This window comes from Myotis brandtii, unplaced genomic scaffold (assembly GCF_000412655.1).
Source record: "Myotis brandtii unplaced genomic scaffold, ASM41265v1 scaffold1332, whole genome shotgun sequence".
NCBI classification, from domain to species: Eukaryota; Metazoa; Chordata; class Mammalia; order Chiroptera; family Vespertilionidae; genus Myotis; species Myotis brandtii.
In genome coordinates, this window is record NW_005354726.1 from 63,933 (window position 1) to 77,597 (window position 13,665).

The following is a 13,665-nucleotide window of genomic DNA, read 5'->3' on the forward strand; positions in this document are numbered from 1 at the left end:
AAAAATTATATGTGTTGGAAATGTAAAATAGAAACAATTTGGGGAGGCCAGATTCGAGCAAGAAAGCATGCTGGTAATATTTGCTAAATAATCATAAGTGTCTTTATTTTTAAAATTGCAAGTCATTGTTAAGAAAATAATCAATTGTATTCTTGAAGAATTTTTCTAATTGGTTACCCATTTTTTTCCAAAAGAACAATTTTGAGTTGCTTTTACTGATCTGGAAGGTGGGCATTAGGAAGAATGTTTAAAATTGACATAGTGTTTATCTATTGCACTTACCTTTTAAAAAACATTTTTTATTAGTCTGAATATATGTATTAATCCCTTTTTACACACCGAGAAATTAAGAGGGAAGCCATTTTCCCAAAGAATCACTGTTCACCATTGTTCTTCGCTCTGACAATAGCGGGCCTCTGTTTCTGAAGCATGTAGTTTACATTCCGCCCATGTTCCCTTAGTCTGCAGCACACAGACACTTTGGAAAGATAGGTAGGTAAAATGCAGTCAATTTTTAGGCATATAGAATTTTTGTGTGTTCATATTCTAGGTAACATGATACATTTAATTAAGAGTGTGAAATGTTACCTTTTTGGTAGACTGAAAATTACAGTTTTGGCATTTGAAGTTAAAACTTGAAAGGATGTTTTCCTTTTTATTCTCCCTATTACTGTGTATCTATCTTTTTGCTTTTAAATGTTTCAGGACACCTGTACTCAGCACCAGTTAAGGCTGAAGAGCTTAAGTGGGGTGTAGTAGACAAATTAAGGGAACAATATTTCTCTAGTTTTACAAATTCATAAACAGTCATTCCTACTAGAATTTTCCCAAATACCTTCTTACTTCAGTAATCTCTACACAGTAGCGGCAGGTTAATTTTTGAGCCATGCTGTGTTTATCTGCCCCTAAAATGAAAGTGGCCACTTGACACTAATAGGCCCACCCCATCAGAGAGCAGAGTTTCAAAAAGTCTCCATTCAATTCCTGCCTGGTGGTTGCACTGTGTCTAAGTTTGCACCCGTCTAAACTTCATCCTTCTTTTCCGAGTGATGACTGTAACCACATCTCGAAGGAAGTCGTCGTCAGGTCGAGGAAACCCAAGATTGCAAAAAGCATTAGCTATGGATTGACCTGATGGTGGTTTTGTGTGTTTTTTCACTTTAGACAATTTTGTTTTCATGTCTTTTCCCACCTTTTGTGGACCACGGTCCTGTGTATCATTCTATCCCCTAAAGCACCTTGCCCACATACATCACCTTAAACAGAAATCACAACCTCCTGGGCAGCTGTTCAATGATTCTCTCTTATTATTGATGTTTCTGCCTCTCTTTCCCTCTCCCTTCCTCTCTGAAATAAAAAAAGAAAAGAAGAAGAAATTGCAACCTCTGGTTACCACCCAGGGCACGCCTGGTTGCCCACTGCTCACTCACTGCCTTGCTCTTGGAACTCCAGCCACAATGACCTGCTTGCAATTTCCTCTCGCTTCACCTGCCATTTCATCCCTTTGGCATGAATTCCCTTGTTTTCTTCCCTCTATTCTGGCTAACTTCTATTCTAGAATATTCTAGATTTGGTTTAGATATAACTTCCACCAAGAAACCTTCCCTGAGCTTTTTATTTATTTTTTGTCATTACCTGTGCCATTCTCTCCTTTAATTTTTTAAAAAACAGCTCAATAGAGATATATTCACATACCATTACAATTCACTCATTTAAGGCATACAATTCAATGGTTATTATATATTTAGGTATGTGCAAACATCACTGTAGTTAATTTTAGATCTTTCTTATTTCCTTAAAATGAAGCATCATACCCTTAATCTGCTCCCTAAACCCCAGCCCCCTTCCCAGCCTAAGCAACTACTAACCTACTTTGCATTTATAAATTTCCCTGTTATGGATTTTGACATGAATAACAACACATGACACATGGAATTTTTTATTGGCTTCTTGTACTTAGCATAATGTTTTTGAGGTTCATCTAATTTGGGGCATGTATTAGTACTGTATTCATTTTTATGGCTGAGTAATAGTCCGTTGTATGGATATACCACATTTTGTTTATCCATTCACCATCTTAATGTTGAGGGACATCTGGGTTGTTTCCACATTTTGGCTGTTATGAATAATCATGTACAAGTTTTTCTGTGAAAATGTTTTCATTTCTCTTGGGTATTTACCTAGAATTGGAATTGCTGGAACATGTGGCAATTTTCTGTTTAGTTGTCTGAAGAACTGCCAGATTCTTCCAAAGCACCCTCACCGCTTTGCAGTGTGTGAAAGTCCCAGTTTCCCCACATCCTTGCAACACTTGTTATTATCTGTCCTTGTGATTCTAGCCATCCTAGTAGGTGCGAAGTGGAATCTCATTGTCGTTTTGTCTCCTATAGATTATTTTTTTTAAATGTATGTTTTCTTGGTATCCACGCATTACTTCCCAGTATGCAGTCCACACTCAGGTGTTGATTAGACTTGATTGAATGTGATACAAAAACTGTCTTTTAAAAAAATTTTTATTTCAGCAAGTGTCCAGCAGGCACCTGTGATGGATGTACATTTTACTTCTTGTGGGAGAGTGCCGAAGCTTGCCCTCTGTGCACAGAGCATGACTTTCATGAGATTGAGGGCGCCTGTAAGAGAGGATTTCAGGTAAGGAGCAAACTGTGTCATTGAAGATACAGTCCTTCAGTCTAACATCGCTTACATCATAGAAACTCAGATTTGAGAGCATGGCTAAAGCTTATAGTTCCCTTAATGTGACATTAATATGCATTTAAAATCAAGTGTGGAAGCTAAACTCCCATATGCTGAGGTAGCTGAAGTTTTACACTGAGCATTCAAAGACAGTGTTGCTCACATAGAGTGACTGTTGAGCAATTTCTTTTTTAACATTATTAAGTAGGTAAGGATGAAAAGTTCAGATTCACAAAACATGATGCCTTTTAAATCCTCATAATAATAATGATATACTTTTAATGCTTCACAATGGAAATCCATCTTTACCTTTTCTCTAAAATTATGATAAACTTATTATCTTATAATCATTTTTTTAGAGCAAATGAAAAACTAAGATGCATTCCCTTTTTTTGGGCTACCAAGTTTAACTCAAGTTTTGAAAATCTCAACTACCTTTATTAAAATATCCTTTAATATTTAATATTTCTATTCTGGAAGGTAATGATTGGGAGTTTAAGATAGGTCACAACAGTTCCTCTAATTTTATCTCAAACTGTCTTCATTGAAGAAGTTCTGTTCAACATGTGATAAGAACATTAGAAACATAGTGGTGAGATGATCCTTTTAAATATATGTTTTGATCTTAAGAATAATATCTTTTGATGTATTTGATATGCTGAAATATATGATCCCCCTTCATAATTCCAATTTAATTTGAGAAATACCAAAATCAGTTAAATATGCGCTTTTGAAGATATTTGCCAAATGAGATCAAGGTTCAACTGGAAAAAATATAAATGCCATTTCTAAGCTCATACATCTTGTTTAGTGTATTCCATTGCAACAACAAACAAATGGGTGTGATTCAGTCCGTGGGTAGGTTTACCTCCAATCTCTGAATAAAATATTTCAAAAAGTCTGCTCTTCCATAAGCTTCACATAATACAAAGGACAGCTCTCACTGTGTTTTCCATTATGTCCACAAGCTAGGGTAGATTTCTTTGGGTGCCAAAGCCTTTTGATAGAAAACGACAATGATTACAGATTATTGCTATAGGTTTCTTTTAATTTTTAAATGATTCCACTATATTTCTGCCCTAGTTCCTGCTCCATCCTTTGTAATTTTTCATTTTATATTTTACTTCCCCAACTCTATAAATACATCCAAATCCAGATGTGTATAAAGTTAAAGTTACACACGACAAGTCCTCCACATATAGCTGATATAAGCTAACAGAGCTGCACAACGTGTGATAAAAGTGCTCCTATCAAATTGGATCTCAAAAATCTATACCAGGTTCTAAGGCTGTGTTAAGCAATACTTCTAAATGTCAGATAGTAGTAAAGATTTGAAGAGGGACTGTGTGATCACTAAGAGGAATGTTTTTGAATTTATCATCTAATTTATCTCATCTTGTTCACAAAACATTCCTACATGCTGGAAGAATAAGCTTTTCAGCTGTATTTCCAGGTTTGCTGATGACGTGACCAGGTGAAGGTGTAAGGCTTCCTAATTAATAAAATGACTAAGAAATGTATAAAATGACTAAGTTATAGATGGCTAAGAAATTTTTACCAATAGCTTCATTTTTTTTGTTGTTGTTTAACAATTTGAGGAGCTTAAAGTTAAGCATACTGGGTTTATAAGGATCTTTTTTATTTTGAAGTTTTAGCACTTTATTTATAGGACTGTCATTAAACATTAGAGGGTACCATTTTTCACTGGGTGTTGGACATTTAATAAAGCCATATAAACTCTTTTTACGGTGTGTTTTCCTGTTGGAACGCACTTCAGATGAAGTCAACATTTGCTGACTAGGGTTAACATTTGTCTTTTTATTGTCATTACCTACACTTAGAGATGTGTCAGTTCAACTTGAATATGCCTCTTCATTTCTCACCTCATCCTTCTCATAAAAGTAATTTACTCATACTGAGTTTAACAAAAATGTTGTAGTTATCATGCATGAAAAAAATTCTTAATTTTAATGTCCTTTTTAGAAAAAAATGCTGAAAGTTATTATCCAGACTTGGTTGAAACTTTTTCTCAAAGTAAATAAATATGATTCTTCTGCACATCAGTTACTAACTGAAAAAATTGAGCATGTATATAAAATCCAATTAAACATTGTGGTGTTATCCTCCTGTCAGGGTGTTGATAAAGTGACCAGAATACACCAGAAAATGTAATGAGACACCAGGAGCAAAAAATGTAATGCCCCATGACACTTAATGTCACTGAATATAATCATCATGCATGTTGCTACTGGTCACTGCATATGTTGAAATATATTAGGAACCATGCACTGTGCTCTGGTTTTTATTTCTAATCTGTTTTATTTGATCTATTTATTTTTCTAATTGCTGGTTGAGACCAAAAATAATTGATTTTATTACTCACTGGTTGCAATTTGCAGGTTGAAAAACATTGCCTTAAATAAATTGTCATCTACTTTTGGAAGCTCAGAGTAAAACCTCGTGTGGGTAGTGATGACCCAGAATAATTCCATCCTTATTTAGGCATGGGAAGTGGGGTGCAATCTGTGTACCTCCCCTGCCCCCACACCAGTCACCAAAGCCTGACATTCAAATTGTATTTACATGTCCAGGGTGCAAGGTCTACTCTCCTGCTCAAGGAAGAGGCCTGTAGGGGAAAACATTCCAATTATAATTATATTAACCAACTAAATGTTCATTTAAAAACATGAGTCAGAAGTCAGAGATATCAGAAATGTGAGGAAAATAGCCAAAGGATGAGTCTAGATCAGTGGTTCTCAACCTTCTGGCCCTTTAAATACAGTTCCTCATGTTGTGACCCAACCGTAAAATTATTTTCATTGCTACTTCATAACTGTAATGTTGCTACTGTTATGAATCATAATGTAAATATCTGATATGCAGGATGGTCTTAGCCAACCTCTGTGAAAGGGTCGTTCGACCACCAAAGGGGTCACGACCCACAGGTTGAGAACCGCTGGTCTAGATGGAGTCATTTTTATTCAACTTCCTTAGCATGTATGTGACAATCCATGGTTTTAATTGGTTCTGTTGCATTTTCATTCATTTCCTTATCCACTCCCCTCTGTATCTCTTCTACACCTTCTATATAACTTCTACATCTCTGGAGCTTTTACTAGATGAATGCTGAATAATCCTCTATGCCTACATGAATAAAGGGTTAGCAAAGCCCTTCTCCATCTGAATCTTATTTTTTATGTCATCTCTGTTTTTTGTTTTTAAAGGAAACTTTATATGTATGGAATGAACCAAAATGGTGCATTAAAGGAATTTCTTTGCCTGAGAAAAAATTGTCAACCTGTGAAACAGTTGACTTTTGGCTAAAAGTGGGAGCAGGTGTGGGAGCTTTCACAGCTGTTTTGCTGGTGGCTCTAACTTGCTATTTTTGGAAAAAGAATCAGAAGTAAGTAACCTCATTGGATCTTTTTTTGTGAAAATTTTAGACTTAATCATTATATCCAATAGTTTCTCTCAGAGACACAAGGAGTTTGTTCCAGTGAAGGAGTTATAAGAAAGGACTTAAAGAAAGCAAATGGAAGTAATTATAATTTTGACAATATAGAGATCATAGAACATCAGAGATTATTGAATTTGATCCATTTATACAAAACAAAAATGGTGACTCAGGTTTGAAATCAGAAAGCCATTTTTTTCTGTGTCCATTTTTCTTGTCCTGACATGATGTATTCTTGCCCCAACTTTCCTTGTTTTTTTTTTTTTGTTTTTTTTTTTTTTAGTTTCTTGTGGGAAAATATTTGCAAAGAAACAAACTAATTGTATAAGCAGATAGCAGCTTTATTTATTCAAGAAATCCAAGAATCTAGAGTTGAATATTGAGTCTAACTCCTGATTTTATATTGCGGTGTTACATGATTTGACTCTTTTAAAATGATTTATGTGTCAGTGGGGCTGTGAAGGTTCTATATAATAATACCTCAAGACAGTTGGAATATCTGTGGCTTTCTAATAGAAAGGGATGAGTGATAGAAATGGTAAAGACCAAATCAATTGCCTATATGGTATTCTTAGTCTTATGACCTGAACTTTGGAACACTGTATGGTAAATTAGCTTCCAAATATTTATAAATTAAGAAAATGCATTTAGAACTCAAGGTTTCTCTTTGTTTTTCAAAAATTCATAATTGGACAATTTAGTCCATGTAAAAGGATGATAGAGTTCACTGTATTGCATTGATCCTCTGAAACCCTGAAAAAGATTTGTGTGTAAATGGTGCAAAAATGAGAACATATAGTGCAATAGCTATAGGTGAGGGAAATTTGTTGGTAGAGCAACTGTACTACAAGACAACTTAATGAGTTTGTGTGTGATCACTTAAAAAAAGTACTATTTTATATTAAACCCCCACTTTATCTATTTATTTACTACTACTTAGATTGGAGTACAAATATTCCAAGTTAGTAATGTCAACTAACTCGAAAGAGTGTGAACTCCCAGCTGCAGACAGTTGTGCTATCATGGAAGGAGAAGATAATGAAGAGGAAGTTGTATATTCTAATAAGCAGTCACTACTGGGAAAACTCAAATCCTTGGCCACAAAGGTGAGAGCAGAATTTTAACCTGGTCATACTGTGCATTTATAAATTAGGGGCCATAGTAACCTAATAGTAGCATCCCTGCAAGCCCTGTCAGTCAGCATGTCTATATTTCTGTCAGCATTTATCTAACAAAAATGCTCTTAGAAGTACATAAGGATATAAATATAAGACTATTCACTGCAGCATTGTTTTTGCTGGTTAACCAAGCAGAAACAACCTTAAACACCATAAGTATGGAGTTAGATAAGAAATATTCATTTAGCAATGTAATGGAATACTGTGTAACCCTGCAGCTATTAAAGATATAAATATCTATGTCAGTAGATCCAAGATAAAGTAAAAAAAACACATAGACTGTCACATTTCTAATAAATATACATTTATGTTAGTATTTGCATAACAAACTACTAACAGTAGTTGCTTTTTGGCAGTTTGAACTAATGGGTGTCTTTAGTCTTTGGAATAAGACATTTTTGTCATGTTTGAATTTTCACAAAGATAATGTATTATAATATTAAAAAAGAAAATTTTAATGAAAGATCTCATGTCCATTTATACTTTTCTTTAAAAAAAATTTATAATGAGATTGCTTCATGCAGAGAAAATAGAAGTTATGTAAACTGCTGAGGTAGCAAATGTACCTTATCAGATGCCAGCACATTTGTTGGCTTTGAAATGATTACCATATCCAGACAGATAACATGAAGGCTTAAATATTATTTATAAACACATTTTATTCACATTCTTCACTATTGACTTAAAAGATAGAAATGTCCAGTTTATCCACTCAGGATTAAAAATAGAATCAAACAGAAGAAAATATGCATTTGAAATGATTTTCAGAAGGAAGGACAAGTGACAAAAGATGAATTTATTGAAAGTATTTTAGTAACCAGTACCTTTTACTCCTAATTTCACCACATGAATCTATTATAGAGGATCATTTAAAAATAAAATGAATAAGCCATATTCCTCTTCTACTAATGGTTATTTAATAATTCTTTCCTTCTTTTTATTTTTTTAAAATCCTCACCCAAGTATATGTTTATTGATTTGAGAGAGAGAGAGAGAGAGAGAGAGAGAGAGAGAGAGAAAGAAACATCAACTGGCTGCCTCCTGTATGCACCCAGGCCAGGGATCGAACCTGCAACCTAGGTATGTGCCCTGACTAGGAATTGAACCCGCAGCCTTTTGGTGTATGGGATAACTCTCCAACCCACTGAGACATACTGGCCAGGGCTATTTTTCTTTTCTTAATATGGTAGTTTAGGAAGGATACGATTACTATAGAACAGTAATATGAAGTGCTTGTCATGAACTGATATTTTACCCTACTTTCAGGCTAACCAGTGAGCCTGCCATAGTTTCATAAACACTTTAGAAGACATGAGATTTCTATTCAGGGACCAAGGACATTTTTGCACTCACAGCAGAAGCATTAACTAGAGTATCAACAATTATACCAGTTCCCAAAATCCCACTTGCCACAGATTTAAGGAGAATGGCAACCAAATTGTTGTTAGAGCATCTGGTGGGTATGGTAGACCCAGTAATCAGCTAAATTTTGAGAGATTAACACTAAGGTATTTTACTTCATGGGAAGGTGGTCTGGCCCAGACCAGCTGTATCCTTGAATATACTACTTATACTTGACAAGTGATGCTTATGTGCCCTTTCAACCTTGTTGATTCACCACGAATGGGACTGTGCATGAAAATGGCATTTAGTTTGGACAGAAGCTCAGTAATAAGCTTGTCGCTGTTTTTTAAAAGAGTAACCATGTCAAGGGGGTGATGAGTCTAAAACCCCAAATGATGCCCCTGGAGAAAGCCTGCTTCCCATCGCCAGAGTTTCTAATGGGCAGAATCATTAATCATAGTGAGTTGTATCACAAAGTGGTCGTTAGGATTGTGAGGCCACTAAGGTAGAGAGCATGACTTAGCTTGCTGGGCAGCTCTTAACACAGCCTGCTGGTTTGGGCCCACTTTGTGGGGTAGCTGATATAAAAGAGCAAGTAAAATACTCAAGTGACGCCATACTGTTTCCAGCCGCAAAGAGTCCAGGGAGGTGCTGCTTATTTTTCTTTGAGTGCTGGCTCGACTTAGCACTGTGCATCTGCCCACATGGCCTCAAGGAACGTAACTTAGCAGATCCCTGGATTCTGCTGGCAGAAGTCTGGTAACATAGGCAAGACTGTTGAGACAGCTTTCTGACTTGACACCAACAGGACATTCATATAGTGACAACTTTGGGCATCAGAAGTGGTATTTGTCCACCTCATGGAATGACTGACTGCAATCCTGACTCACACATTTGTTGCAAATGGCAGAGGAGTTAGGACCCCTGGAATATCCCACATGTGGGCTGCTCTGGACCAAAGGAATCTCCTCTGACATTTATGAGATGAGGAAGCAAAAACATATACCATCAATTCCTACTATATATTCAGACATAGAAGCAGTAACAGCAGCATCTTGAATGGGCAAGCAGAACTTCTTGCACTAGGTCACATCATCTTCCCTTCCCCACTGCAAACCTGTTTAAACCCCATTTGTTGAATTTCATATCCTTTTGCTGATTTGGCCTTGATTCACATATTATAGTCTTTTTTAAAAAAAGGAATCCACCTTATTTCTTGCTCAAATATCAAAATATCTCAGTTAATGCATTGTTTTAAAATAAAAGGTAGGAAAAATGTCCAGATAGGGTGATCATACTCATCTATCAAGATTCCTTTGGGTCAATTTAGCATTCTCCAGTGACCTTCCACCTTGAAACCCAATCTGAGGCAGTAAGAGCTCAAATACTATTCCTTGCCACACTGAGTTTTCTTATGGGAATCAAAACAGGTCTTTTTCTCAGCTCCCTTCATCCCCCCTCCTCACCCCCAGAACATGTGAATCAAATCTTCTCAAGGAAAGGTCACAAAATCTCAGCTTTCCTTTCTAGTTCATGGCGATACCTGGAAGCTCTTTCCTGTAATATACTTTGAACTCCTTGAGGGCAGACATTTTGTATCCCTAAAGTCTAGTGCTGTTCTTGTATAACACAGTGGGTACTTAATAAATATTTGAATTACCAATGGTTATTTCAAAAATTAAGTCTGGTAAACATGAGACTCCAAGCAACTCTCACAGAGCCAGTGAGTTCAAGTGCTGAGATTTGCAGTCTGCTTTCCCCAGGACTTGTCATCTCCGCAAAGGCTGGGTAAAACAGAAGGTTGGTGTGCACACTGTGATTTTTTTCTATAACCCTGTCCCTGTAGCCTTAAAGCTTGTCTGAAGTCTTGGACTTCTCCACTCAAATGAGAGACAACACCAAAGCAACCTCATTCTTCCTGACAGATACTCAATGCCAGCTTCCTATTATTTTCTCATTTTACTCATCTACTTTAGAACACATCCAGTTGCACCTAGGGCTGGTCTGCCTCCTATTTCCTTTATTTTAAAAATAATCCTGGTCCTCTTCATCTTTATTCCCTTCGATAGCATAGTTCCCTATCTCATTCCAACAGCCTTCAGAAAGCTTTTTCTGACTTTAACGGTGAAAACATTGGGAGAGATTGCACCTCTTATTTCTCTTTTTCTCCATTAAAGAAGAATTATTTATTTTAATAGATTACATCTTAAAATCATTTTTATTCAATTTATTGGAGGTGACATCAGTTAATAAAGTTATATAGGTTTCAAGTGTATAATTCTGTAATACATCATTGACATATTGTATTGTGTGTACCACCCAAAGTCAATTCTTCTGTCACCATATATTTGGCCACCTTTACCCTTTATTAACCCCCACTCCCTTTCCCGCTGGTAACCACCATACTGTTATCTATGTCTATGAATTTTTATTTGTTTTTCCTGTTTATTCATTTGTTGTTTTCAGATTTATATCCCACATATGAGTGAAATCATATGGTTTTGAGTTTTTCCCATCTGACTTATTTTGCTTCATATGATATTCTCTAGATCCATCCATGTTGGCACAAATGGCAGCATAACAGGCTACATTTTGAATGTGTCATATAACAAACACCAGTTGTGATATATTTGAGTTAAAATTTTGATTTATTATCAAAGAAGACTTGTTTTTAATATTTTTGGCATATATGTGCCCAAAATATTTTCCTAAAACAAATGATCTGTGTCTTTGTTTGCCTTATTTATTTCTGCCAGCCTTTTTCTTATGTTTAGCCTATGTTATCTTGAGAATATTTAGTTTCTGTCAGTTCTAGTTTGTCCACAATTTGCATGGCAAGGTCATCTATTTCAGCACCCATGTCAAATGTCCCCTTAGGAAGATCTCAGTGGGTTATTCACAAGAATAACAGCCACATCTTTTGGTATCTATTGCAGTCATGTGTTTGCTCCGATTTTGGATTGTCTGTCTTATCTTCTGGATATCAAAAACATCCTTCAGGGCAGGCCTTCTATCTGTTTTATATTGGACACCCTTATTTAAATGTAAAAATCCTAATTATGAGTGGCAGGCACCTAGATTAAAATGACTGCCAGAACTTTCCTTCTGGACATGTAAGATCCTAAAATCTTATTGGAATTTTAATGAGTTGATTTTGTTTTAATATATTTCCTTCATAGGAAAAAGAAGACCATTTTGAATCTGTTCAACTGAAATCCTCAAGATCTCCAAATATATGAAAAGACTGTGCTGCAGCTTTCAGACTGATGAATAAAGAAACCTGCTCTCTAGTTTTACAGGACCATAGTCTAGAGCCCACCCTCGTACCTGGCACTTTGGTGATGTTACAGAGAAGGCCATGCTGCTGAAAAGGGAAGGAGGTTGAAATGTTTGATTGCCTTATCACATGGTCAAGTATCTTGCCAAAAATAGGAAAGCAAATGGTTTGGGTCTCAACTGAAGAGGAAGCTCAACTCAGGAAGAGATTTATCTGTATATACACATAACTGAAAGATTCCAGTTATATACACCTAACTGAAAACCAAGGTTAAGCCCACCAGTGCACTGTTGATGCATGCCATATAATTAATGGGTAACTTTTATTATTTATAACTTCTACATGAAAAGTGTGCTATGAAGGGCAGAAGGTAGCATATGCATTGTGATCCCATTTTTGTCATTTCTTTGTTTATGTTTTAGGGAAGATTTGAAAACTTTTTAAAGGTATAGTTGTTTTTTCCCCAATATTTATTTTCCTGACAAGACCTTGAAACATCTTTTTTTTAAAAATTAAAAATGATGAACAAAGGAAGACAATAAACTTTTTGTTTTTTTCATAGGGTATCTTTCTTGATTTCAGAAGCCTAAGTAAGCAGTAATTTTTTAGGAAGACTCAGCATGTGCTTGGGTTATATCGAAACTTATAATTGCCTTTGAAATTCCATTCTTGTTGGAACTGGTAAGATGAGCTTGACTAGAGGTGTTGAAGGAATATTTAGGGGGGAAAAAGCAAGGAGAAACCTTGACTTTCCATTAATACAAACAAGTGACACTATCATAGAAGTCAAATGGCTTAAACAGTTTATGTAATGCTCAAAGCATGATTTAAAAATGAGTGGGAAGGCCTGTTTATCAAATCACCTTGCAAAATCATGAAGAAGGTGGGATGACTTGTGTACAAGTACAGATAACTGTACAAAGGTACTGGAATAATTTCGTGGTCTCCAGAAAATGGCAATGGGATATTTGCCCTTGGTCAAGCATCAAAAGTTATCATTCTGCTACAGGATGTAGAGGATTATGACTTCACAGAGTTGTGTGTGTGTTTTTTTTAAGTCAATAAGGCAGGAATTCAATTTTAGAAAGTTGCTTATAATGGTATTCTAATGAATGTGGTTATACCATTAACAGTCATGAAATAAGTGTTGTCGTTCTTATTCAAAAGTGATCCAGATAATTATGATATTTCCTATGATGAACAGATTACTAGTATTAGCACGACTTCAATATTATTTATTGAAAGCAGTTTGAAGTTGGATTTGACCAATTTTGTTTTAGAACTGACAGAAAGGGGATTTTCCTGGCCATTGATGATCTAAGGTGCTCTGGTTTGTTTCCAATTAACAGTAATCTTTATAGATCTTAACCCATGTTTTTAAAAAGACTGGTGGTTGGCTGAGAGAAGCAGGGCACGTGAGCAGGGTATGTTGAATGTTTTGCCCCACATCTTTCAATAAGGTATGATTTGTAACTTTTGATTTAGCAGGTTATGTCTTTGTTTTTGTGGAAAGTGGGAGAAAAATAAAGAATTGTGTTTATCTGGCTGGTGGGTAAAACACTGGATGATGCTGTTATTGTTGAATGAATGTGTGTTTTGTGTATATCTCTACTGTTGGATTCATGGGCATATTGCCATTATTTTATTGTTGGGTGTGAGATTCAGGGAGGGCATCACTTAGTATAAATGTTTTTCATGTTTAATTTTTAAAAATCTTA

The 13,665-nt window shown here is 35.7% G+C and overlaps 1 protein-coding gene across 1 annotated transcript in view; it reads left to right on the plus strand.

Annotated features, from left to right (window-relative positions):
- The window catches only part of KIAA1324L (KIAA1324-like ortholog), a 61,619-nt gene extending 49,173 nt beyond the window's left edge, over positions 1 to 12,446 (plus strand). The window contains exons 18-21 of the mRNA XM_005860344.2: positions 2,523 to 2,649; positions 5,919 to 6,097; positions 7,089 to 7,254; positions 11,850 to 12,446. Coding sequence (XP_005860406.1) covers positions 2,523 to 2,649; positions 5,919 to 6,097; positions 7,089 to 7,254; positions 11,850 to 11,909 — 532 coding nt within the window. The 3' untranslated portion in view covers positions 11,910 to 12,446. The remainder of the gene's footprint in view (positions 1 to 2,522; positions 2,650 to 5,918; positions 6,098 to 7,088; positions 7,255 to 11,849) is intronic.
- Positions 12,447 to 13,665: the final 1,219 nt, after the last annotated feature.